Here is a 27,145-nt window from a genome sequence, read left to right as displayed (position 1 = left end):
GGAAGAAAGAGATGTGTGAACCTGGTTAGAGAAACACTGGAATCCAAACAGTCTAACTTCTAATTTCGACCAGACAACTTACATACTGTTTAGCTGTTTTGTTTTTATGTCTTAAAGAAAACAGGACCTGATATTACGAGATTATTTATGTTTTTTTCTCTGAAAATAGGTTGTAAAACCGTAAAAAGTCCCCTCTTCCTGGCCTCAAGGATTAATCATCACTTGTTAATATCAGATAGGATATTTGTGCAGTCTTAACAGATCTGTTGCTCAAAATGAAGATTAGACACTGAACTAATCAAAACATAAAACTGGTCCAAAGACATGCAGCTTGTGGGGATAGGTTAATTATCCTATAGTCTGTGACAGACTGGCGACCTGTCCAGGGTGTACCCCGCCTCTCGCCCTATGACAGCTGGGATAGGCTCCAGCGCCCCCCACAACCCTGAAAAGGATAAGCGAATGGATGGATGGATAAAACTGGCCATGAAATTCTTCTAGTTTCAGAACATTTCTCTCTTTAACATATGGATGAAATAAAACATAACCATATATGGGTCACTGGTGACATGGTGTTCAGTGTAAGTACGTTATTCAGGATCTGTACCTTCCTTTTGTTGATTTCCATTTTTTTAATCAAACCAAAAGGAAATGCACTGATGGACTTAACAACAATAAGACTTATTTAAGTTTATTCATATTCTACATAATATCTTTAATTACAAATTAAACACATCGACTATTCTTTGTCATTAAGCATTTTGCCAGATTTTTCATAGCTTTACAAATTGAACGCTGTTGCTTCTCACAGCAAATAACCAAACTCAATAAGTTATTAATTACTGCATTATTAATTATTACATTAATTGTGTTGTATGTGCAATATGCACATGGGGCTAATAATTAACATGTTATATAATATGTTATACCTTGCATAGGAAATGTCAGTGGGGCTGTAGTTGTACCAGTGTTGCTACTTATGGTATCTAGTTTGAAAAGAGCAGAAAAAGAATGACAAGAGAAAATTAGAAAACTCTGACAAAATTCCAAATATCATATCTGAACCTTAATAATTCCCAGTGTGTAATAAGTTCATGTTACTCACAAATGGAATTGTAATTAAATAAAATAATAATAAATATTTTAATCTGTGAAAAAAAAAGTTTTGTATCAAACCAAAAGAAAAAGAACTGATGCACTTCGTATGAATAAGACTTATATAAAACCAGAAGCTGCAGGTGGCCTGTTACCAGTCCTCAGTGGAGGGAGTGCTCTCCTACTGTCCAGGTGTTTGGGACACAGGAGCCTCAACTGAGAACAGGAAGGATACACAGAGGGTAATTGCAGAGCCCAAAAGATCATTGGCTGCCACCTCTGTTAGCTATCATCAGATGACACAGTTATTTCAGGCTCCTCAAATCTAGCACGTTTCCCCTTTGACATGAAAAGACCGTGGTTGAGCAAATCAAGCAGGCCTGGAAAGCTGGTGGAGTCTGCTGCTCTGTTTTTTTGTGTAGTACTCATAACAGAGTGCAACAACCCCCCAGAAGACAGGCGGCTCAAAGCTGCTCATGCCAGGTTTGGAGTAGGTTAGATACCATTTGCCTTTGCCCTTTTTAAAATGTCATCTTTATCCTTACTGGCTTGAATTAAGCGTTTCTTATAAACTTGTCCAAGAGTGTCGGCCACGTAAGAGTTGTTTGGAGCTCTTGCAACCACTGTCCGCACCCATTTTTCAGCTAGTTTTAAATTCTTGGTTTTTGTGTAATATAGACGAGAAATTGTTTGGGGGAAAACAAGAATTTCTTGGAATTTGTATGTTGCAGATTTCAATACAGAGACAGCACGGTGAAGCTTTTCTTTTTCCAAAATGTCTGTTATCAATCCTGAATACTTTTTTTGTTTGTTTTTCCCATTTCTCTCTTTGTTAACAAATCTTTAATTAATTGTATTACACATGGTTCAGTTTGAGCAACACAAACTGAATCCATTAATTTCTTCACAGTTTTACTTCAGTTAAACCCAAAGTCATTGAGTTTCTCCACAGCTTCCCGTGCTATCTCCTAGTCCATTGAAACACCTTATTAATGAAGGAGATAAAAGGCTTCATTCGTTCTTCAAATGGGGGTCCTCCATGGATTGGATCAGGTGGTCTAAGGATTTGTTGACACTGTTGCATCGGGAGGTGAAACTCAGGAACGCAAGCATTAATCAGTGCCAAGAAAGAGAACAGCTCCCTGGTTCTGGACACAGTAGGATTATCTATGATGCCAGTCTCCAAAACTCCTGCTACATTTTCATTTTGTTCCATGGCTTTAAGCTTAGACTTCAGAATGAAGAGGAATGTTTTGTGTCTTTCTTTAAATCCCACTGGACTAGTTTCTGAAGCAGAAACAGATACCTGAAGAGATGTGGATTAGACAGATAAACATAACATAATTACACTATCATGCATAGTGTTCACCCCATACTGCCTTCTTGGTTTATGCTTTCTGACATGAAGACTAACAAAACAAGATGCTGCATCTCTCCCAAAACACAACAAAACACAACAAAAAACAAATCAAAACAAAAACACTAACCATAGTTGCAGCACAGATGTTATAATTTGCTATAACATTTTAACAGCTCAGCTAATGTACAGGTAAACCCTTTGAATCAAAACCTCATTCTTCATTGTGCTTTTTTTCACATGGCTCAGTCTGATGTCAGTGACAGTGGATATGCTTGATATGGTCAAGTCAGGTGCACAGCTTACCTGCTGGGGTGCTTTTTCGCTACCAACATTTAGGGCACACTGCCCTTAACGTAGGCAGCGAGTGCTGGTTGGTTGCAATACCTGTACCTATCCAGCTGGCTTGCTCCAGTTTCCATAGGGAGCTGTGCAGGATATTCCTCTTCTTCTGAGGGCCCACGATCAATATTTTAACAACCATAACCAGTACTGGCCACTGTTTACTCGCATGGTGCAAGTTCAGCAGTCTGTGTATTTTGTTTTAAGTGTATGTGTGCATGCACGTTTGTGGTTTCTTGTTTTATTAAAATGTACACTTTCTCAAGACTGTGTGCCGCGAGCTTGGTGCTTGGTGTCCTTGTAGAGATTTTTATTGACTTTTAACATGTTTTTAACTTGAGAGACGGATTTTGTTTTTAAAACAGCAAACTGAAGACACACCAGTAGCCGTCGGACCTTCAGTGGTGGGTCGCTCTTTTAACACTTAATATTACTACTTCATGTTATGGATGCACAGTGTGAGCATTCAGGTCGCATCAGAGCATTGGATTGTATGGTGTGAGTACCTGCATCATGACCTACAAACTTCTAACCTCTGCAATTCAATTGTACAGTTTGAGCAGGAGCTGAATCACACAAAAAAATGACACAGTGCATGCCAGCTTAACTCCGGTCCAATGTACAGTTTTATGTAATCCAAGACACTGTTAAAGAATAGGTTGTGCCACAGTTAGCTTTATTGTTTTATTCTTTGTTTTATTTTGACCAACACAAAGACATTTGATTTTGATATACCTTTATTAGTCCCACAAGGTGAAATTTCATACGAATATTGGAGCATCCTTGAATCTCTACAATCTTTTCTGGTTTTTAAGATTTTGTATTTCCTGGGAATGCAATTCCCCTAGATAGCATTGTCATTTTATTTTTATTATAACCCCTTTTGATCGCTTTGTCACATCTGGACATTAAATTATCGAATCACCAAATTGATTTATGATTTATTACAGCTTGAATTGTTAGGTTCTTAACTTACAAATTTTAAATAAAGAGAAAATTTAACTGTTTTTCTGTCTTTCAAAAACACGCAAGAGATATTTTAGCTTACTCACCTTTTAGGAGACCTGTTAGAGCTGCAGCAGGTGTGTGATGACAAGAGAGTCTCAGCCACGCCTGCTGCATACTGCACATTCCTGTGTCTTTGGTATTATGTAATATGTTCCATTGTGCTGAGCGTGATTTCATCTCTTCCTGGGGATCAAGCATGTTAGTGAGACAATTGTATTAATCTTTGTGCATTAGTAAAATACCTTCAATCATAGCTTCATTCATTTCAGCAGAAATGAAAATGAAATGAAAAGTACTGCTTTCCTGTATATAGTCAGTTTACCAGAAATTTGTCTTAATGGTTTCCAATTACAGTGATATCATGCAGTATAATTAAGCTGTTGGTTTTATTATCATCATCATAAAATCTTAAATCATTAAGATCCAATACCAGCGTCTCTTAAACGGAGAAGAATGGACTGCACGGCAAATCACTAAAATTAATAAAGTTCATCCGCTGAAAGGTCCTCACAATGATCAGAATCAACTGATTTCTGTGATTTATTTATGGTAATAACGTTACTATATTCATTTGAACAAAACAGAATATTTAACAGGTCAAATTGATATTATTCAACAGATCTAGTAAACCCTTAGTTCAAAATTAATTAGGGCCCAAGCACAGAAGTGCGAAGGCCCTATTGGAATCGTTCCGTTTATTATTTTTCAGTGAAATTAATGGCCTTTAACATGTTGAACTCATTAAATTTTGTACACGTATCAGGTCTGGTGAAAAATTACATATTTTAATGGGTTCACATATGGACGGTGCAAAATTGCTCTAGAACACCACCTATGCATTGTTAAATGAAGTCCTACAAACACATAGTTTGAGTCACATGGATTAAATTTGGTAAACATGTGTAACATGGCGAGACAAACAAAATTCAGTAGACCGATTGACGCAAACCCAACAGGAAGTCCACCATTTTGAATTGAAAGTGACATTTTGGTGCTAATATTGCCATTTCCAGGCCCTAAACTTGTGCGAACTCCTCCTAGGGATTTGATCAGATCACCTTCATATTTGGTCAGTGTCAACTACACCGCTGAGTTTTTGTCATAGGGTGTGGACATGGCGCCACAGCAAATTTCAATCATTCACCATGAAAATCTTATTTGCTCTCATTCTTACATACATCATTTCTATGTTGATCGTGGCTCAAGACTTGGGCGTTCACCTTGTAATCAAAAGGTTGCCGGTTCGAGCCCTGGCTTGGACAGGCAAAACAGGTCGTTTTGCAGTAGGCAAGACACTTCACCCGTTGCCTACTGGTGGTGGTTAGAGGGTACGGTGGCACCAGTGTCCGGCAGCCTCGTCTCTGTCAGTGCGCCCCAGGGTGGCTGTGGCTACAATGTAGCTTGCCATCACCAGTGTGTGAATGTGTGGATGACTGGTTGTGTAAAGCGCTTTGGGGTCCTTAGGGACTAGTAAAGCGCTATATAAATACAGGCCATTTACCATTTTACATTGTTCAAGCTGGACCAAACTTCTCACATGTGATAAGGCTCCCTTGCTGAACATATTTAACTGCTATTTTTAACATCAGCAACAGCGCCAACTAGTGGGAACAGAAAATGTCATGTTTTACACTTTTGGGGTATAGCATAGAGGTGGATTAAATTAAATCTATCAGTGTGACACCAGATCGGACTTGCTGGGTGTAGGTGTTGGGAGCAGGGGCAGATCTAGAAAGGTGGCATGGAGTGGCAAGTGCCACCCTAAAATGATCCTTTGCCACCCCAAGTGCCACCCCAGTTTTGCATATGATAGTGTTGTTTATTAAAATAAGATAGCATTAACAGTTTGAGCGTAGTTACAGTCAACATTGAATATAAATGCTAAAACTGAATATATTGCATAGTGTCCTGGATTTTGCCACCCTCATGCCACTCTAAGAAAATTTCTCTAGATTCCCCCCCCCCCCCCCCCCCCTTGGGAGTAGCTTGACACGCCCTCTCAACACTGCGTGCAGCTTTCATTGTTTAATTGTTGTTGCATTCCATGTTTAGAGAATAAAGGCTTGTTTTCACGTTCACTTTTGCCTCTGTGTAAGTTCCGCTTCTGAGTCCTTCTGTCTTCACGGCCTCAGCCACGACAGTCCCACATCTTTGAAATGATTTTGCTAATCGTCTTTCTTAAAGACATGAGAGAAGATCATGAATCCTAAATTGTCCTCTAATTATAGAATGACTCATAACAGGGTTCAACAACTATTCTGCAACAGCCCACACTATGTAACAGCGATCCCGAGCGGCGCAATCACAAACAAATCGCGCAGTATGTATAAAATACAGATTTCCCAGGCACAGTGAAGGCGGCATTTTCCCCGCATCAACCTGCTCGGTCTCAGTCCACCAGCTGTCCGTTTGTCTTCCGCACAGGTTTGTGTCAACTCGTCCTTTTGTGTCACATCCAGAAAACTCCAGATGGGAATCTAAATGCCGGCTGTCTGGAATATTTCCCCGCGGACTAACCTGGACTGTGTGCGGACACAGAGGGAACAAGGGGGAAAAAGCGGCAGCGCTAACGGGCGGTAATGTTAACACGTTAGCCACGGCAGGTGCACCACGGCCACGACTGACAGGCTGTCAAACCGCAAAAATCACCGTTTCATCTCTTCACAAAGCTACCTTGGATACTCTGTCGAGGTAAGGGGACTTTGATGTCTGTTTGTGCCGTTTTTTGTTTTGTTTTTTAACCTATTCCCCGGCATCTCGACGGGGAGCGGGAGATTAGTGTAGCCAAGTTAGCTAATTGTCGGTTTAACACTTTAACGGACAGAGGCGATCGCAGGTTTTTAAATCCGTGACACATTAAAGGCCCTCTGTTTTAATCAAGGGCTGGACGCTTTCATGGCAGCTTTCCAGGCCTGTGCGTGTGACAGGTGCGACACTGGAAACCAGTGCTGACTACTGGGAACTGCACTTTTTTTTGTGTGTCATGTAAACAGCACGGAGCGTGCTGGCACTTGCAGCTTATCTTCAGGCTAAAGACTTTAAACAGACTGATTTTGTTAAACGTGTTCAATAAACAGAGCAAGACGGGACAAGTGACTTTGCCCTGTGGTCTCGACAAGCAGGAAGTTTTACTTTCAATTCCAGGCTTTATTATGCAGCATGTACAATTAGGAGGAAGCGAAAATGATCACGTGACACTCTCAAGCGTACTTAAAACAATAATATAAATATTTTAGAACATTGCAATTGTTTATAACACCTGCTCTCCGTGGAAGTGCTCAACTTTCTGTTTGTTTTGGCGGTGTTTTTGTTGTTGTTGTTTTTTATCAGTGAAAACCAGATCTGCTCAAGTTTGCCATCACGAGAAAAGGAAAAGGCAGCACATTTTGACATTTGAGTCTCAAAGAATAATTAATACTCGTGATTTCTTTTTTTCTGACTGTAAATGACTGGCAGCACATTTAAATTATGCAAACCAGCTGCAAAAAACTGCATTTGCCTGCTTTATTTGTTATGAAAAGCATAACAAGTAAACTGTTTTTCTCTAGGCCTTGTATGTTTATTTTTGTGTTTTTAAGCTATTAATTTGACAGAATACAATTTAAAGACATTCATTAGCAATAAACTTAAATTTGTTTCTTCTGTTTTCAGCAGCCTGCAGAAAATTAAACCACACTTTAGGAAACGTGTGGAGTCCTTTTTTCCTCCTGTTTCTTTTCCTTTTACTCTCTTCTATCTTGACCACCTCACCCTCTATTTCCACGTCTGTCCCCCCTCATCATTGCCACTCTTTCCTATTTTGGGCCACGTCCATCTGTCTCCGGCTCATTTCCCCTGCCCTCACATCCAGTGACATGGCCTCGGCTGAGTCACCGCAGTCCAGTGTCCTTCAGGATGAGCTCACCTGTCCGGTGTGCTTGGACTTGTACCGGGACCCTCACTTGCTTCCTTGCGGGCACAACTTCTGCAAGACTTGCCTCGATCGCCTAAAGCGGCAGGCAGAGCGGAGTCACTTCCGCTGTCCAGAATGCCGTAACAGCCACCAGTGTAGCACCAACTTTCAGAAAAACTTTAAACTTGCCAATATTGCCGATGACTACCGTCACAGGCGCAGGGTTCGCGCCATGCCTCCCACAGCTTTAAAATCAAGGGATCTGCCGTCGTCTTCTCTCGTGCCACAACCTTGCAGGAATGGGATCGCTGTGCCATGTGACTACTGCCCTTCAGGCTCTGCCGAGGCACCGGCTGTCAGTGCTGCTGTGGACTGCTCTTCTGCTGCTTCTGTTTCTCAACAAGGGGGTGATAGCGAGGGCGCAGCAGCTCCTGCTGCTGCCGCTTCGATGTTTGCAGTAAAGACCTGCTTGAAATGCGAGGTGTCGATGTGCCAAGAGCATTTAAAGCCACATCTGGAACTGCCGGCATTCCGCATGCATCCTCTCACCGAGCCGATGAATGACTTCTGGAAGAGGAAGTGCCGTGATCATGATGAGATCTACAGGTAGGGAGGAGGAGGAGATGACCTTTTGACTTTTTCATGAAGAGTAGCTGAGTGCCTGTAAAACATTTATTTATTTACTAGTGAGAATGTCGCCCCCCCAGGCTTTACTGATTTGCTCTGTTGATCAGCCTTTAGTGTTCATTTTTATCTGAGCCCTGTTATTTTTACTCCAGATACTACTGCATTGATGACAAGATATGTGTGTGCAACGCCTGTACCATAGAGGGAGGACACTCAGGACACACGATCAAGACTCTGAAAAATACAATGAAGGATATAAAGGTACACTCTTTACCAAAATTAGAGTTTCTCCAGTCTGTAATGTTATGATGATAAAGAGGGTTTTTTTTATGGCTAAACACTGAATATACACGCACTGGCCACTCTATTAGGTACATCTGTTCAAATGCTTGTTAATGCAAACATAATCAGGCATTAACTCATTTAGGTAAGTAGAAATGCTGAAATTCAAATTGAGCGTCAGAATGAGGAAGAGGGTACTTAAGTGATTTTGAATGGTTGTTGGCATCGCATGGTCTTGTCTGAGTATTTCAGAAACTGAGATTTTCCCACAAAATTGTCTGTAGGATTTGTAGGAATGGTCCGAAAAAGACAAAATATCCTATGAGCGGCAGTTGAGAATTTATTTAATTATTTAAGCTGTATGAATGAGCCACAGCAGACCCGTCCACATTTTAGCGCTGTCCAGCGTATACCTTATGCCCTCAGCTGTTTCAACACTGCTTGGCTGTAGCTTTGCAGCTTCCAGTCTCACACACCACCAACAGCAACAACATATTGACAGGACGCACTTCCTATTTTACGCTCAATCTTGGAGTCCCTTTATGTTAAACGTGAAACCGTTTTGTGCCTTCATTCGCTTTAAACTTGCTCGGCTGCTCTTGTTTGCCAGGGGGTGCTGGACAAGCAGCTGTACAGGATAGAAAGGAAGTACAGCATGGCTGAGAAAAAATTCCAGGAGCAGAAGGAGAAGGAGCGGCACAGTAAAGTAAGAGGCCTCACATTTAACTATCTAAACATAACTGATACATTTGTTTTTAGTATGTTACCATTTGTCTTGTTTTTTTTTTTTAAACTACTATTATTTTGCACTTTTGTCTTTTCAATCCCAGTTCTGGGAAGCCTGTGCCTAAACATAAATACTGACTCAGCATGTGCATGTGCCAGTACTACTAGTTCTAGATGAAGCCTTTACGAGACTTCTGTAAAGCTCATTCCTGAGGAAAGCAGTTTCGGCATCAGTCCGATACTGACCTAAATTACTGGATCAGATATTGGAGAGAAATTTAAAAAAATGTAATCCGATCCATTAAATATCAAAAAAGCACCTCACAAAACTTGCGACACGGCGTAACTCGGCTCATAACCGTAGCATGTCGGAGCAGTGTGGGTCACGTGATAGAGCGGCTGTGTGTATTTGGAGCCTCGCTACCAAACCGGCATTTCATCTCCGAGAAAGTTATCCCAGAGAGAAGTAAAGCAAGTGTGTAAGTTCATCTCTGAACGTTTGTAAAGCATTCCCACGTTAAGCTTAACAACCGATATATGGAGCGACTGCCTCTTCTCTCCCCCTCCCTCTCCTGCTGCTACTTCAATCATGAAACTGATCAATGATCAGCTGATCGGCTTTTCTGTCGTGACTCCCGTCTCTTGTTTGTTTATCGCCCACTTCGCGCCAGAAAGAGGAAACCAGCAGCTGAACAACAGCAGAAGTTTAAACTTGATAAGCTGTTGTTAGAATTTATTTAATATTACTTTTTCTACACAGCTGACGGCTGGTAACTGTACAGGGGCGGATCTAGCAAAGTTTAGCCAGGGGGGCCGATAGGGCATGAACAGGGAAAAGGGGGCACAAAGACATACTTTTCTTTCTTATTCTCATTTAAAATGTCGAGCTTTTAATAAATAATTATCCGAATCTTACAAGCAAAGTTTTAATCTGGTGTAAAATATAGAAGTTCATTACTGTATATAGTAACTGTTAAGTCTAATATACCCTAGTAAGCTATAGTACTTTTTCCTTTGGTTTTTTTTTTTTTTTTTTTTTTTTTCACACTGCATCAAATTAAAGTTGATTACATCGATTAAGCATCATGAGGTGGAGGGTGGGGGGTGGTTTCCTATTTTTTTTGTTTGTTTGTTTGTTTTGCTGGGAGTTTTAGAACTCTATTAGTTAGGTTGCTTAATGTTTCCGCTAAGTACTCTGTAAAATACCAGAATAGGGAGGATGGAGTAGGTTTAAGTTTGTTAGATTGATCAGTTTTGCTGAACTATGAAATAATTTGGGTGCAGTGTATTTTTTTTTTTTTTTTTTTGCATACAGGTATAACAGAATAGCTTTAGTGTTTTGTTTTAAACTTGAGTATGAACTCATACAAAATGCAGCAAGATATAAAAAACCCCCCAAAAAAACGGTTCTATTGATTAAAAAAATACACTATATCGGCTTCACATCGGTATCGGCAGATATCCAAATTTGTGATATCGGTATCGGACATAAAAAAAGTGGTATCGTGCCATCTCTAGTCTAAACCATACCAAAGTTTTATGAATATAAGGCCTCAGTCATCCCAAAACTAGATAAAGTCCACCCAGGCCTCTGAAGGTGCAGATTGATGCCTGTAGAGGTGCTGGGTCATCATGTTCTAAGAAGCTCTGCTGCACGTTACCTTTGAGTTAAATGGAGCCAGAGACCTCTAAACAGAAGAAACCGTTACAGCTCACATGAAAACCACTTTGAAGTTTCTGCGGTTTCATTTGTTTTAGTGTTTTGTATATTCCATGCAGTGATTGGGGGGGAAAAAACATTTTCAGCACCATGGAGAGCAACCTGGAGACTTTTTCAACATTCATGCCCATGATGAGTGTATGACCACAACTGTATAGTACTGTGGCAAGAGGCTCAGCCACTGTCAGTTCTCCTCTGCATAGAACAGCTTGTTCAGCTTTGTCTACGTCCTCCTTGTATGACTTCCCCTTCTGCTACAGAGGCACCTCTTGCCTCACCTGATACTGTGCTCTGAATCAACCAGCTCCACCTTTCCCATCAGCAGTCACAGGCAAAGAGCACAGCCCAGCACCACCACTGTTTAACAATTTACTAACACAAAATTCGAATCCTAAAAAAGAAGTAATATGTCCAAAGTTGAGAACTTGAATGGGTTTAAAAATAAAAAATAAAAAAATAAAAATAAGCATAACATGGTAAGGAGTATAATAAGGAGTTTTTTTTTTTTTTCTTTTCTTCTGCTCCCTTAATCACATAGGCTTGCTGATTGATTGGTTTATTTTTAGTACCCAGGATGCCTTTGCTATGGGCACTTATTTCTGCTTCAAAAAAACAAAGTCAGGCAATGCTCTGACTCAAGCTTGTGAGTAACTCTAAATTTCAAGATGCCTAAATAAAACTTTTGAGTTATTAATTTGAAATTTTAACATTGTAACACAAAATTTGGATTTACAGATCCTGGAAAAAAAAAAAATCTGTGGCAGAAATGAGCTTCCATACCTTCCCGACGCAACCCCAAAGGGGACGGTCTCATCTGGTTAGGTTAGGTGAATGTGTAAAGCACTAGACCGTTTACACATCACTTATTCATGTTGAGTAAATTAAATTCTTGCACTTTTGCACCATCGTCCAGCTGATTGACTTTTTCTTCTTTCCGTCGCTTCCCTCGTTAGAAGTTTATGGACGACACCGAGCTGTGCTTGACCCGACTGGGAGACGAGATGAAGACCAAAGCGCAGAGCTTCATCGGCAGATTGCGAGACTGTGCACGCGCTCACTGTGACATCAACGGACCGACCATTCAGATGAACATCATCAAGATCACCAAGGACCAGGCGCGCTTACAGGAAGTCCGCTGCGGCATCGAAGGTCTCATGCTCGAGAGCGACCCTTTCCGCTTCATCGAGGTGAGACTCTAACGCGCCACTGTCAAACTGCGGCCGTGATTTTACTCTTAATGCACGGAACATTTTCTTGTGACATTATTGAACTGATCCAAAGAAAGTTTATTCTGCTGAAGTTAAAAGCTGTAAAAATACCAACAAAATGCTGTCATCAAACTCTCAGACTATCCTGCTAGGAAGATGTAAATGTGATGGTTTATATTCCAGGGCTGCCCACCAAAGTACAATCTATGTGTGGAGAAACACATAGATTTGTTTTAAGATTTATTTGTGTTGTCTGTTTTGTCTTTTTCAGGCATACAGGACAAAAGGAAAATAGTAAGTCCCTTTTTTTTTTTTTTTTTTTTTTTTTTTTTAAATTAATTTCTCAGTTCATCTTTGCTTTATTCTCACATCATACAGACAAAATAAAGTTTAAACATCCTAATATTTCTCACAGCTGAAATTATCTATCTGTTAGCTTATTTTTTGTGGGGAGGAAAAAACAAACACTCAGCAGCCACTTTTTTTTGAATACATCTCATTGGTGCCAGGTTCTTAACTACAGAGCGACTTCAACAGGTTGCTTGAAATGTTTGAGAGATTTTGGTCCATGTTGACATGACGGTATCACACAGTGGCTGCAGATTTGCCGGCTTTACATCCATGATGTGAATCTCCGGTTCCACCACGTCCCAACGTTGCTCTATTAGATTGAGATCTGCTGACTGTGGAGATTGTTGGAGTACAGTGAACTCACTGTCATGTTCAAGAAACCAGTTTGAGATGATTCAACCTTTGTGACATGTATGTTGCTGCCATGCAATTGGCTAATTAGATATTTGCATTCAGCAATTCAACAGGTGTACCTAACAAAGTGGCCGCTCTGTGTATATCACAAAAAACCATTAGAAGCATGATATTTAAGGAGCTTTTACCAGCACATATAGTAGTTTTACTTAAGCTGATTATTATAGACTGACTGAAGTGCTTAGTTATGTCTCAGCATAGTTGCAAACAATTAGCGTTTTAAGACGAGTATACATGGATGAAGGAAGCAAACTGTCACTTCTTTTGTCTTTGCACTTTAGTTACCGCAGGCAGCTAAGGAAAAACATGTTTTACCCAGAGTATGTCGACATGGAGACGGAGGGTGTGGGAATGACGATGGAAGAGGAAATGAGAAAATTTCTGGAAGATGAGCTCCGGCCTCACATTAGCGATGCTATCAATTCCCTGTGTAAGAAATATTCAGTCATTTGCTGACATTCGTCACTGTGTCTGAAACTGCTTCACGAGCCTCTAACCTGAAAACATCTGGCAGAGTAACAATTTGTGCTGTTTCAGCTCTGCTCAAACTTCTGTTTCGTTTTCTCCATCAGGCTACGTTTCTGATCCTGAGGAGGAGCAGGACGAGAATGAGGAAGAGGCTCCGGAGGACGACGAGGAGGAGGACGATGAAGATGAAGACGACCTAGATGACAGCAGCGAAGAGGAAATGAGAAGCGAGGGGGAGGAGGAGGAAGACGATGAGGAGGAAGATGGGGTGGGACCGCATGATGATGATTACAGCCCGGAGGAAGAGGAGGAGGAGGAGGATGTTGAAGAGGAGGAAGAAGAAGAAGAAGAGGATGGGGATGAGGAGGAGGAGGATGATGAAGAAAGAGGAGTTTAATAGCATTATTTTCCACCTAATGAAGCACTTTGAAGTCGATCCTCGACTGTGGACGAGTGCACAGTCACATGACAAATCGCTAGTCTTCGTGTTCGCAGAATGTGAAGATTAAGACTCAAGAAGCCCCACAATTTGCCTCTAACCCTCACACAGCATCCAGACACATGCCGGGCAGTGAAAGCCTCCAGTTCAGCTGGACTTGAAACAAATCAAGGGCTGAGAATGTGTTGAAGTGACTTTCACCCTAAACATGTGTCGCACACTGGCAAACCTAATTCAGGTGCTTTCCTTTAGAATCATTCGCTGTACATGAATGTGAATGTATAACGGCTCAGTTTGGGAAACCTTTGCACGTCTGTGACGCCAGATTTTCGAGCACTTTGCCAAAAAGATTTTTTAGAAAGAGTGAGAATTTACTCTTTCACCTTGTTAGCTAGATTCGCTCTAGCTTGATTGAAGAACTTTCTGCAAAACGTTTGATACAACAATAGCTCCAAAGAAAGCCCTTCGATCAGAACTTCTGCTGAAGGCTCTGAGAAATCTACTGGAACAGAACCCGTGTATGAGCTTGTGATTGTTTCAGCATTGTAAGCCAAAGAGAAAAGGTTGTGAGTGAGAGTGTGTGTGCATGCATACTTTAGGAGATGTTTGTCTGCTTAGCATGATGTTTAAAGAAATGTGCTAACAGAAGTTTACTGCAGAATGACTTTTTGCTTTTTGTGCTTTAAAAGCAGTTAATGCATTTACAAACATGTAAAAACAAAAATAATTGTTCCTATGCACAGTTCATACATTCTTCTTAAAATACCAGTTTTAGGTGATGTGTACTTTCGCACTTTACTACTGTTAAGGCTGTGGTACACCTGAAACCTTTGAATGTCGACAGCTGATTTCCATTTTGATAAAATTATTTGAGGGGCCAAACTTCAGGAATTGTAAAAATTAAAAATAATAATAAAAAGCCTGGTGAATGTGCACGGTTGTCACGGTGTTCTTTATGTTGCTGGAGAAATGTGACGTAAGAGTTTATAATTTTGCTTTGTGTACAGGAAACGCATTACTGCAGTTTGATTAGGACATTTAAAGCTAACAGGCTGAAGACTTTAAACACGGGGAAATGGGCAAGAAAGAAAATAAAACAAATATCACATATCCCTAGCATCTTCCTTTTCTGTCACACCAACCTTCTGTATGTACTCCTCCATTACATCCATGAACCTCATCTGTGCTCTTCCTTTTTGCCTGGCAGCACCACCTTAAACATCTTTAGCTGTCCCTCCAAAATCCACATTACTATTCTTGTCCTTTCTGGTCACTCCCAGTGAAAATTTTAGCATCTCCAGCTCAGTCGCCATCTCCAATCCACACATCACAGCACATCTAACATCTTGTAAACCTTCCCTTTCAGTCTAGCTGCTATTCTTTCACAAATCACTCAGATACTCTTCTCCACCCACTCTTCCCTGCCTGCACTGTCTTGTTCACCTCTTTGTTAACTGTCTGTTGCTTTGGTTGGCTATAGGTATTTAAATTCAGTCTCCATTGCTACCTCTCTCTTCCACCTGCTCTCACTACAGGTCGCAACATCATATGCAAACATAGTCCACAGACACCCCAGCCTGACCTCATCGGTCCATCACTGCAGACTAATAATAATAAAATCTTAGTTTAGGCCTTTGGTAAGTGGGATAGTTTAGAGACAGCTTTCAGTACAGGAGTAGCCCGTTCAACCACGCAAGTCATGGGGCCCCAATATATTTCACTACACTGTAGAGGAGAAGCAACCACCTGCTCTAGTATTTAAACTGTTGTGTATTATTGGCCTATAACATGTCAAGCTCATTCTGAGCCAGAAAGAAAATTCCTGTCACAAAGTGACTTTTGCATATCCATATTTATCTGGGTGAAAGTGTCACTGACATCAAAAGTCTCTTCTTCACGAGAGGTGGAGCCAAGAGGGAAGCATGGGTTGTATTAGCATGAATCACAGTTCTACAAATACATTTTAACTGCCCCCAAGGGAGTGCATTTTAATGCAGAAGACAGAGCAGCAGTGCCAGATCTAGAAAACTTTACATCATGGGGGTGTAGAGGGGCAAGATGTCCAGGCAGGGTGGCAAATACCTCTTCTGGGAAGAATGTGAAAATCCCTTATGGAGTCAACAAAATATCCACTAAAATAAAACATTTATTGTATCATTATATCTTCAAAGAAAATAAACGTTTTGGACAAACAAGCAATTAAGACAGCTGAATAAATATCAAGAAGAATATATAGAATATAAAAAAACAACATCAAGACAGAGTACGAGTTGAAGTGCTTGAAAGTAGTGCAGTGGTCTTAGTTTATACTTTTAAAACAGACCAATTCTTTATTCTACATATAGCCGCTCTGTAAATCATGTTGTCTACAGGTTATTTACCAATATAAGGAACTATATTAGGCATAAAAAACAGAACACACAGAAACATCTGTAATCACGTTTTGGCACGACACCCGGAACGGTTGTACTCCCGTGTTTAACCGACGGACAAAAAACAGCACGGACTTCCGGCGTCTGCACCAGTGCGTGTGTTATTGCATGTTATTCATCCTAAGCAGATGTAGTTCTGTGAGGAGTTTCGTCTGAGCATATCTGACATTAAATATCGACAGAGAGAGGCGCAGTGATGAATCCTGTCTTCCGGAAGGTGACGTCCCGCTTATTTGTTTTTTCTCTGCTAAAGGTTTGCTGACTTCACAGAGGTCACAGCTGTGCTGGAGCTAAGTTAGCTTCCTGTCAGTCTGCGGCCAGAATGAGCCCCGTGTTTGTGTCGTTGTTGTCTTTTCTGGCTCCTGTAGAGGTAACTGGAAAAACAGAGGATGTTGTAGATGGAGCTGCCAGGCAAGGAGGAAAAGAGGAAGACCACAATGGGGCTTTATGGTTATACTGAAGGAGGATATCCAAATACTGCTGTGCTTCATAATTGCCGGAATACACTGTTAAATTTAAATGAGTGTGATAAATAGTGGATTTGACAGGTGATGTTGTTCTGTGCGTCTCCAGGTGCAGGCGTCTGTCGCACAGCAGGCGCTCCTGCTGAATAAAGCGCTCACACCTTGCCGGTAAGTCTTTGCCTTTTTCGGTTGTCCCAGTTGTAGACATTATATTTTTAATTTAATTAAGCATTTAGGTTAAATTTATCAGTTTTTAAAACAGATTGAAGCACAGACATTTACAACAAGTCTCAACTGTTAGACCGTAGAATTTTTTTTATGTTTCTAAACACATCGCGGTGAGATGATTTCTCTCCTTCTGATACTATTTATGATTAATCTGTGTTCTGTAATCTTTAAAGGGCTGCACCGTCCATCCGGCATCCTGTTTGGTGTAAGTATTTGTGTCCTGTGTATGCAATCTGAATGCAAACTGCTCGTGGTGCTGCAGAATATTTAAAGTGTTGTTTGTTCTCTTCTTAGGCACACACTCTGTAAATGAACGACAGTACAAGGGCATGCCAACCCACGGCATTGGGAGGTGGAAATATCTGTTACCTAAGCAAGCGGTAAGACTCCAAGTGGAGAATATATTGATTGGCTGCCTGCTAAATCCAGAATTGAAAATAAAAACATTCTCCTCACACACACAGTTTTGAATAATCATGCCCATTTCATCTTAAAGACCTCATACCACCAGTGTCCTCACAGAACTCTTCAGTGTCAGACTGCTGCTTACTTGTGGTTCCCAGAGTGAATTTTAAATTGTTTGCAGGATAGAGTTAACTAAAGACACTGTCTGGCCCTTTTCTGTTTTGTTGCTTTTAGCCGAGGAAAAAGAAGGACAAGCACCAGATGAAACGGATCATGTCTGCGACAGATACAGCGTACGGCACTCTGAATGTGAACGTGTCAGGATATGACATGACTGTCGTGGAACATTACTCCCAGTACATCCATAACTTCTGCAACCGGCTTGGCATCAAAGTAGCAGACAGGTGAGGACGTTTGGATGGCAGGTCTGAGGTTTCTGATCACTGCAGGTCAGCAGGTAACATTTAACTGAGTCACTTAAGGAGCTGAGATGCAAACCATGTCAAGTTCAATAGGAAAATTTCCATCCATCCATCCATTCGCTTCCGCTTATTCACTCGCACATTCACACCTAGTGGCAATTTGGATTATCCAATTAACCTATCCCCACAAGCTGCATGTCTTTGGACGGTGGGAGGAAGCCGGAGTACCCGGAGGGAACCCACGCAAAAACGGGGAGAACACGCAAACTCCACACAGAAAGACCCCGACCTTCTTGCTGTGCGGCAACAGTGCTAACCACCGTGCTGCCAGGAAAATTTCCATTTTCTGCTATAACTGCCCCCTGTTCATTAAGATTAGATGTTTGAACTTAAATTGTTTTTATTCTTTTCCATATATGAACAACATTAAATATGATTTGGTTTATTTTATTGGTAGACCGGGTATCAAAGGTCCCCGCCTTTTCTCTTATGTGTGGATAATTAACAATTCACTCAGCAGATAGAAACATAGTTAGGATGAACTGCAGGTTTGTATAAGTTGTTTTTCCCTGTAAAGGATGGAATAAGAATTATTTAGATATGTGTTTCACATGAAGGGACTGAATAAACTGTCAAAGCAACAGTAAGGATGGTAGATGATCAAGTTTTAAACCTTGATATATCAGACTTTGGTCACTAGATGGCAGCAGAGTTCCTCTGCATCTGCCAAATTCTCATCTGACTAATATATTACAGTGAGTTGTTTTTTTTCTGTGTAGTAGACTTAAGCTTTAATGCTCTTTAATGCTTCCCACGTACAGCTATGCTTTACCAAGAAAGAGCACAGAGGTCATGCTGATGCAGGAGCAAGGCACCAAGACGTACGTCGATGCTGTCCTCAAGACTCACCACCGAGTCATTCAGGTAAGACCTGGCTTGTTGTGTTTTTTGGGGTTTTGTTTGTGCTTTTAGCTCAAACTGCAGGTGCTGCAGGTGTACTGACAGGTTTTAAAGACCTAACTGTGTTATTATTTTTTGTCCAGCTGAGCACTCTGAACGCCGCGCTGTGTCCCGTCTTCATGGACGTCCTCTTAAAGAATCAACCAGAGGGAGTTCAGCTCTCTGTGACGGAGGTGAGTTAGCTGTTGCATGTTCATCTTTTAGTTCATAACTGTTGGAGAACATTAGAAGTGCTCACTATAACCAACCAGACTCCAGCTTACTCTTAAAAGCAATGTGCATGTGTAGTTTTTGGTCATATCATAATTTTTTAGTACTAATCCACTTCTCTCCCTCTGAACCTCTCAGCACACCGAAGCTGATTTCCAAGCACGGTTCAAGGCGCGTCCAGAGCTGGAGGGGCTCATCGCTCAGATGAATCAATAACTTTCCACCTCATTATGTTCAAGTATCAGTTTGATCTAATTTATTACCCATCATTCCTCAGTAGCATCCTGTATAAATGGATTCTCTGAAATGGAGAAAAAAACTGTGCACATTAGTCTCATTTTGTGACCTTTGGGAAATAAAACCACACTCATTTTTCCATCTTAAAATATTTTCATATTTATTTTTCTGGTTCTTCTGCTTCATTGTAAACTTTGTTCACTTTAATACACATCATTTCACTGTACTTTTTTTAAAAAAAAACTTTTGGACACAATGTAGCATTTTTAATTTCTGTGACTAAAAGTTCAATCTGGTATTTTTTTTAATTTAAATATAAAAGTTCAGAATATTTTATTTGCCTGTATTCTGAGTAAACATTAACATCTGTATCCCATGTTGTAGAAAAACATAAAAGAAATTAAATTACACAGATAAAAACAAGATAAACAATTTGAAAAAATAAAGGAAGTTTTTTTTTAAACAAGAGAAAAATATATATTTGGTTGAGTTAAATAAAATAAAAAAAACTTTTAAAATGTGGTTCATATTTTTACATTCATTCGTACATCAAATTTCTCATTGGAGATCAGGTCTTTTTCCTGGAGTTTGTCTAGAACGGCTGCTGCCTCGCTCACTGTACATCAGAGCCGTTGAATGGCGATCCACGAAATGCTGCCCAGAAAAATAAAAAGCAAATGTAAAACATAATAAAACGGTAAGTTGTAATGCTCTACAATATAGTTTTTCATAAATATATAGTCATGAAAAAAGAGGCTGTTTTCAGTTATAAGGTTTTACATATCAGCACCTAATGAAAATCTCCTGGTCTTTACAAGACTGTAAAATTACTGAAACTTTAGATGAACAGCAACATGACGTCATTATTTAGTGGAAAATTAAACCAAAATGCTAAAGAACTAAGCACACTGCTACCCGTGCAAGTAACAGCCAGGTGCTGATACAGAAATGCACTTGATTATTGATAATCAGCATCTCTACGAAAGCAGTCGTTCAGTAGTTTCCTAGTCTGGAGCATTCAGGTGTGTGTTAACACAATTCCAAATAGGAAAGCAATAATAATTTTTAAAAAGACATTGCTGATGTTCTTCAGTCTAGGAAGAAAGATCATTCGCAAACAGAAAACATTCAAGACAGCTTCCAGTCAACACAGGAGTCACTATTCCAGTAAATTCATCCCAGTATCAGAGCATGCCCTGCTCAGACAAACTGCAAGAAACCCAAGAACTACATCTGAGACTCTGCAGTCTCAGTTAATGAGAGTACAATTAGAAAAAGACTGAACAAGTTTTGAACAGGCTTTTTTTGGAAAGAGGGAAAATCTCTTCTATCTAAAAAGAACAGCAGTAATGCTGCATGTTAAAAAAAAAAAAAGCAATATATTTTGGACAGGTGAGACCTAAGTAGGCATGTTTGAACAAAATACCGAGCATTACATTTGGAGAAAACCAAACAGCATATCAGCACAAACACCTCAAACCAACTGTCGAGCACGGCGGTGGAAGGGTGATGGTTTGGGCTTTGTTTTGTTTTGTAGCGACGGGATCAAACTGGAAATCAAACAAAGAGACAGTGATCCAGATCACAGCGAGAACTTTACAGCAAATGGGTGAAAAAGAAAGACTGCTTTTTGTTTCTCTCAGGTTTGTTTTTAGGTTGTTTCAGAACCCAGTTTTCTTTTTAAAATATGTCTTGATAAGCAACACATAAGATTTGTAAAAGGAATTTACTTTATAAAATAATCATGGATTAAAGCGAACCTCTTACCCTGTTCTTGGTGAATACTTGTGCTTAATAGTCATCTGGAATAAAAGGGCTCAAGCTGGTCAAATACTGGCCTGGTCTAAATACTTTAGATGAGCTACATTAGTGCAAAAACGTATAAAACACTAACCTGTTCCCATAGTGCACGTCCACACGGTGTCCTTTTCCTTTCCTCCCCTGCGCTCAACTTCAAGTTTCAGTTTTAAGTTTCCGAAGTCGCTTTGCACATTTCCAATGACCACCTCAAAGAAATTAGTGTCGCTCCACTCCAACATGAACTGCTGTTTCTGTAGACAAAACATTTTATGGAAACTTGAGGATTTTTGCTGTTTCTATGTTATGGTGCAATGAACAGAAGTGCAGCTTAGTCCAAACCTCAGGGCAGATGTCTGCTGTGTCCCAGTCTGTTGAGAGGTAGAAATAACTCTCCAGCTGTACAGGGTCAATAGGACTTGTCTTTTGGATTTTTCTGAATCCGTCAGATTTCTCCTTCTTCTCCACTTCCTGAAACATGGAAAAATGGACCATTCTTCACATACAAGTAATGGTTGGAAATCTTTGGGAATCGTGTTCACATCTATTCATGCCTTTAATGAACATATGTGTTTGTGTTTATATCAAGATGAGAACATTGATTTGCACTACTGCAATCCATGTAACTGAAAAGGGAAAATGCCAAGCAAACAGAAGTAACAACTACAAAGTAAAAAAAAGTTCAAAGCTGATCAAAAAACAGCTTTTGAAAGAATTATTAAATTACATTAGCATAAAGATGGCTGTAAGTTCTTAACTTTTAATGCAGTTTTTTCTGCCTGAAAGTCAGTAATGTTGTCAGTTGGGTTGTCAAAACATTTAGAGACCAAACTCTATTAATTTGCTGCCTTGTAGTGTCACTATGTTTTTGTATTTATCAATGAGAGCAGTTTATTTCTCTGTGTTATTATATATCACCTTGATGATATTTTTCCTCACTTCTACTTTATATTGTTGCTCCAGTATGTGGCATTGTATTACCTGTTGTATTAGAGGATCATGTGGGAGCAGGTAAACGTGCAGAGTGAGGCCAGATGTGATTTGCATGTATATCAAGACATCAGCAAAAACTTTTAGATATAGGCCCAGTTTCTTTAGGATCATGGCTCCTCTTAGAGAGAAATCCGGCTTGTTTAACTTCACATGGGATGATGTCATTTCAGACACTTGCTCCAAATAATCTCCACTGCTGTCCACATGCAGAACTCGAAATATGTCTGACATCGCTGCATTTTCACCTGCAAAGCACAAACAGTCATGTGTGCATAAATATCTTTATTACTGTAATAAAACAATCATATGCGTTTTACGACTGCTCACCTGTACACATCCAGTGCGGCAGACGGACTTCCTCTAGCTTCCCATCTGTGACTTTGATGTCCATTAGGGGTCCTGCTGGTATGTAGTCCATGCATACAGGTTTCCTCATGAATCGCTCCCATGAGCTAAACTGGTATTTGAAGCTGACGGTTTCCTTACAAACCCACCGCAAGGCAGACTCGCTGCATTCATATTTGCCACTTTCAGACTGCAGGCTGAATTTGAATAGACAAGACAAAATGCTCTGTTATGCTCTGTTCACATGTACAAACAGAAATGGCACAATGCAAATAGTACAAAGTGGTACTTTAAACCCAAACCACTTCATTGTGTGTCTTGTAATTAGTGATAACCTTCACCTGTAAGTATGAGCCTTTTCCATTATCTGGACTTCAGGTTTCAGCTTTGTCCACGGACTGGAGTCCTGTTGTACAAGATATTTTTACATTGTCATGGTCATTGAAATTGTAAAATTTTTACAATTATTGTAAGATGCAATAAATGAGTAGAAATAAATCCACAGAAACAGAGACTTACCATTTCATTGCCAAAAGCTTTCAGAAGTTTCTCAGAAGGTTCTTCTTAAAGCAAAGTTAACATTTAAAGAGCTATCTCACAAAATTCAATAATTTTAGCACAATTTTAACGTTACTTTAACTTGTGCGAGATTTCTATATGATATAAGTACATAAAAAACATGCTTTTTAATCTTAGCATCTTTAAAGCCGAAAAATGGAGGAAACACCATTTGGTCATGTCAAATTATCAACCTAGCTGTATTAAAACAACTATTGTCATTATAACATGAAAAAATTTAATACTCAAAGAGGAAAGGATTTAATTTGTCGAGGGAAAGGATTTTAATAGTTTCATTTTCTTACCCTCAGCTCTGTGAACGTTGTAAGCAACAGGACCTCCGATTGTAAATCCAAGATAAAAGAACACATGGCCTGAGTTCCAGAGGCTGTCTTTTTGGTTAACATCCAACTTGATCTCTGTGCCGCCAAATGTTGCATACAGCCTGTAATTTCTCACCACCCCTTTAACCCTGAGAAGTTTGCCTTGGACTGTTGGATCAGTGAAAATATCGTCGTTCCTCCAGTTTGTGTTTGAGGCTTTCAGTGCATCTTGTGTCCACAAGATTTCAAGGTTGCGTCTGTGAACAAGTCTGTTCAGACCCTGACCCGGTCCAAGAAAAAATATGGGTCGAAGGTACCTTGACTGAAAGAGTGACTTATATTCTTGTTCATAGGAATGCAGAATATTTTGGATTAAATGAGGGAGGTCAAAGGCCAATTCGTCTTCATCATCTGTAGGCCAACACAACAGCAGAGCTAACATGTGAAACTCGGGTTGCATCTCAGGAGCCAATGGCATTTTCTCTGTAAAGCTGCTTTGGTAGTCGGAGCTGGAGGGAGGTTCTTTCATATTTATCAGCATGATATTGGCCAGAACGTAGTTGAGTAAGGCATGTGTAGTAGAATGTTCGTGTTGGCAGATTTCTCTCCACCATACAGCAATGTCCTTGGTGTCTGATCTAGTGCATCTTTCAAGACATGAAAGTACTCCCGGAGAAGTGACAGCCAGTTTTTGTTTAAGTTTGTGGAAGGTTTTTTGGAGTTGATCACTTGGTTCTGCGTCTCCAACATACTTTTTGTAGCATTCTATTGTCTTTCTGGAAATGTAGGCTGAATCTTCTTTCTTTACAACAGAATATGAATGAGTTAAAAAAGTGTCAAAAAATTCAGATCTTTTCTCAACCAAATCTCTGATGCTGTTTATTAGCTCCTTAAACCTGAAAAGTTTCTCATCTCTGAGGGATTTCAGGACAGAGCCCAGAGACACAGTCTTTGTGAGAACTTGCTTCCAAAGTTCATCATGTCTGATAAGATGGTCATACAACAGGCTGCAAACTTCCAGATAACCAAACAGCCCTCTGGTGTTTAAAGCACGCAAGACTTTTACATTCCCATCTCCTTGTTTACCCTTTGCATGTTCATTCTCAGCAAGTCGTTCCTCATCTTCAAAAGCTTCAATGCCTTTTTGGGCAAGTTGTAAAATTTCTCTTGGCTTGGCAGAAACTTTTAAGTTCTTCAGGTGGATCTTATGGACTTGGCCTAGTGTATCTGCAACAAATGAACTCCAAGGAGCCCTCCGCTTTGCTTCTTTTGCCCAGATTTCTGCATTGTGGTAGTCTTCTAGTTGAATATAATAAAAACGAGCAAGAGTCTGTGGAAAAAGTGGGTTGTCATCAAATTTTTTTGAAGCCACCTTCAAAACTGACAGACTCTGACTTTTGCATTCCTTTTTGTCATCATCTTCTGTCTTTGTAATATCTTGAATCAGTCCGGAAAACTTTTCTTTCTTCTCATTAATGACACCAATTGGGTCCTCTATTATTTTAATTTCTCTTTTATTTAGCATGTCTTTGATAAACCCAAGTAAATATGGAGGAACATAACTTCTGCAAAAACTGTTCAAGAGATTTCTTGTTGTGTCACTTCTGGTCACACCTACATCACCCAACAGTTCTGTACAACATTGAGCTATCATATTGTGAGCCATGCGAACCTTTTTTTCAGCTCTTCCATCTTGTTGGAAGGTGACGATCAGATGACTGAAAGGCTGCATTTGATCCTCCAGTGAAAAGTCATCTTCATCTTCGTGTCTGAGGAAGTCCAGGCACTGAGACTCCAGGATATATGAACCTGGTACGTAGGCGTTCAGCAGACACAGGAAGGCAGCAAGCTGCATCTTCAGTGGCTTATTTGTTCTTTTGATATGTTCTAATGTAGCACATGCGTTCCTGATGTAGGCTTCAGAGAAATTAGACTGCAGAATGTTAAAACCATGAAACTGCTTGCACCGATCACCAAATCTTCTGCCAAGCTCTTCTCTTTTCACATCAAAGTCTGCTTGCTCTCTGTCTGAGAGAGATTTTTTGAGAATAATAGATTTTCTCATTTTCCTCTTGAACTTTTGTCTTAGTTCATAAGAACGCACCTTTTGGTGGATAATCCTGTCACTGCTTCTCACACAGTTCAGTAAAATTACTACAGGCAAATCAATTTCTATATCCTGTTCAGCAATCTCTTCCATAATCCTGTCCTGGAGGATGTCCAATATGAACTCATCATTTAGTAACAACAGTACCGTTTTCTGGTGGCCATGGCTACCTGCTGTAAAAAGGCTGACCACATCTTGCGCAACTTTTGTGATATCTAATGTTGAGCCTGTCAAAACAGCACATCTGAAGGTTTTCCTCAAGTCCCACAGCACCTGCATAGCCAGCGTGGTTCCCCCACATCCTTGTTGATGAAACAGTTTAATTGCTGATGTCCCAGGGCCTTTTCTTCTCAGGTGAATTTGTTCTTTAAGGGTTTCATATCCATCTCGTTTGATAAAAGGAGTTGCAGTGCCATCTGACACTGCTTGTTGACTGATATAGAAGTTTAACCAGTTCGGTGGGGCCCCTCTGTAAAAGTTTTCCTCCACTTGCTCAGTGTGTTGAGGTTCAACAAACTCTCCTTCAAACTGATTGGCATGGAGGACATCCAAAAATGAGAAGGAATCACTGATTTTACTCCTTGCATCTGCTTCTCCACCTTCAGCAGTGGACAGGGCTGGTTTGTTTGCCATCTTCACACTTTCACTTTGCTTCACCCTAATGAATTTTAAACAAAACAAACATGAGTCCGTCTTATGTCTTAGCTTAAACTATTTGTAATTTAGGTCCAACATTCACTTTGTGGAATGTGATACATTTAAATAGCCATTTCATTGCTGGTCAATCACATAAAATAAATATAGCCTTCTCCATGTAAAGAACCAGACACTAACTTCAATTAAAACTTCCATTTGTCATTTGCAGATCTTAAGAGATTTTTCTTACCTTCTTCCAAATTACACGGACAGCTCTAAAGACCTGCTATTATGTGTGTGTTCAAGCACTGGGACCGTGAATGTGTCGTGTAACCCGGAAGGTAGTCGTCACACCCAAAGCAGGTTGGGATAATCAGGTACAGACATGTACACGTCTACAGTTTGAATGTTAGAGCAGTTCCAGTTTTAGAGTAGTTTAAAAAAAGGAATGAGTCAATTTAACAGCACATTTTCTTTCTGTTTTTTAAAAAAGCAGAGGCTACGCTTGACGTGTTCAGTCAATAAACATGTCAAGCTGGCATAAAATATTGCACAATCAGAAGCTAAAGATTGGAAATTTGCAAATTTGGCCAACAAAATAATAAAATATGTGATATATGTTAATATTGTCCTATTTTCAAACATTACCTACATTTGTTTAAAGGGCGGGGTGACTTCATTTGATTAGGAAATGCTTGTCACAACAGGAAATACTAAGGGTTTACTATGAACGGTTTAATGATGAACGATAACAATTCTTTCTTTCTCTATTTCACTCATGTGGCTTCTGTTCAGGTCTCAGTTTGCAATTAAACAGTGCTTGAGTATTTGGAAACATTTAAACAAATAAAAGGAGGGCATTAAAAATACATTAGGATGTAAGCAAATGTAAATAATCAATGAAGAGTGTTTGGAAGCGCATCAAAAAAGAATATTTATGTGGCTTGATTGCAGACAGTTCTCTATTATCCAGTATTTTCCTCCAAATATGTTTTTCACTCTCTCTTTTTCTGTCACATTCACTCTTTTTCACACACACACACACACACACACACACACACACACACACACACACACACACGCTTTATCTTTAATGAAT

The 27,145-nt window shown here is 40.0% G+C and overlaps 3 protein-coding genes across 5 annotated transcripts; 2 read left to right on the top strand and 1 right to left on the bottom strand.

Moving 5' to 3' along the window:
• Positions 1-6,142: 6,142 nt before the first annotated feature.
• On the top strand, positions 6,143-14,998 carry LOC146522415 (E3 ubiquitin/ISG15 ligase TRIM25). 2 transcript variants are annotated; one of them, XM_085152222.1, is made up of 8 exons: positions 6,143-6,493; positions 7,457-8,300; positions 8,474-8,582; positions 9,214-9,309; positions 12,003-12,236; positions 12,529-12,551; positions 13,304-13,452; positions 13,595-14,998. In XM_085152222.1, the coding sequence occupies exons 2-8, from the start codon at positions 7,657-7,659 to the stop codon at positions 13,885-13,887; spliced, it is 1,548 nt and encodes a 515-aa protein (XP_085008348.1). In that variant the 5' UTR covers positions 6,143-6,493; positions 7,457-7,656; the 3' UTR covers positions 13,888-14,998. The 2 variants fall into 2 exon arrangements, with proteins under 2 accessions (XP_085008348.1, XP_085008338.1); XM_085152212.1 differs by having other exon boundaries at positions 7,454-8,300.
• Positions 14,999-16,416: 1,418 nt separating this feature from the next.
• Positions 16,417-21,058, top strand: mrpl48 (mitochondrial ribosomal protein L48). The gene is made up of 8 exons (XM_085152237.1): positions 16,417-16,578; positions 16,935-16,993; positions 17,227-17,258; positions 17,348-17,433; positions 17,693-17,862; positions 18,702-18,804; positions 18,924-19,013; positions 19,189-21,058. The coding sequence occupies exons 1-8, from the start codon at positions 16,558-16,560 to the stop codon at positions 19,264-19,266; spliced, it is 639 nt and encodes a 212-aa protein (XP_085008363.1). The 5' UTR covers positions 16,417-16,557; the 3' UTR covers positions 19,267-21,058.
• Positions 19,886-26,312, bottom strand: LOC146522413 (sterile alpha motif domain-containing protein 9-like). 2 transcript variants are annotated; one of them, XM_085152167.1, is made up of 9 exons: positions 26,297-26,312; positions 23,286-26,068; positions 22,942-22,985; positions 22,764-22,828; positions 22,405-22,619; positions 22,066-22,322; positions 21,427-21,555; positions 21,182-21,338; positions 19,886-19,941 (listed from the first exon to the last, which is right to left on the bottom strand). In XM_085152167.1, the coding sequence occupies exons 2-9, from the start codon at positions 26,041-26,043 to the stop codon at positions 19,901-19,903; spliced, it is 3,666 nt and encodes a 1,221-aa protein (XP_085008293.1). In that variant the 5' UTR covers positions 26,044-26,068; positions 26,297-26,312; the 3' UTR covers positions 19,886-19,900. The 2 variants fall into 2 exon arrangements, with proteins under 2 accessions (XP_085008293.1, XP_085008302.1); XM_085152176.1 differs by having other exon boundaries at positions 22,942-22,982.
• Between the last annotated feature and the right edge of the window lie 833 nt (positions 26,313-27,145).

This window comes from Neolamprologus multifasciatus, chromosome 3, assembly GCF_963576455.1.
Source record: "Neolamprologus multifasciatus chromosome 3, fNeoMul1.2, whole genome shotgun sequence".
In the NCBI taxonomy this organism is placed as follows: Eukaryota; Metazoa; Chordata; class Actinopteri; order Cichliformes; family Cichlidae; genus Neolamprologus; species Neolamprologus multifasciatus.
This window is presented reverse-complemented; position numbering and strand designations above follow the sequence as displayed.

Coding starts and splice junctions, on each gene's coding strand:
- LOC146522415 (XM_085152222.1), top strand. CDS start 7,657: ATGGCCTCGGCTGAGTCACCGCAGTCCAGTGTCCTTCAGGATGAGCTC. Junction 8,301..8,473: donor GATCATGATGAGATCTACAG/GTAGGGAGGAGG, acceptor TTTTTACTCCAG/ATACTACTGCATTGATGACA. Junction 8,583..9,213: donor ATACAATGAAGGATATAAAG/GTACACTCTTTA, acceptor CTTGTTTGCCAG/GGGGTGCTGGACAAGCAGCT.
- mrpl48 (XM_085152237.1), top strand. CDS start 16,558: ATGAATCCTGTCTTCCGGAAG. Junction 16,579..16,934: donor TGAATCCTGTCTTCCGGAAG/GTGACGTCCCGC, acceptor GTGCGTCTCCAG/GTGCAGGCGTCTGTCGCACA. Junction 19,014..19,188: donor TTCAGCTCTCTGTGACGGAG/GTGAGTTAGCTG, acceptor TGAACCTCTCAG/CACACCGAAGCTGATTTCCA.
- LOC146522413 (XM_085152167.1), bottom strand. CDS start 26,043: ATGGCAAACAAACCAGCCCTGTCCACTGCTGAAGGTGGAGAAGCAGAT. Junction 22,986..23,285: donor CAACGTTCACAGAGCTGAGG/GTAAGAAAATGA, acceptor CTTTGCTTTAAG/AAGAACCTTCTGAGAAACTT. Junction 22,620..22,763: donor GAAAAGGCTCATACTTACAG/GTGAAGGTTATC, acceptor ATTCAAATTCAG/CCTGCAGTCTGAAAGTGGCA.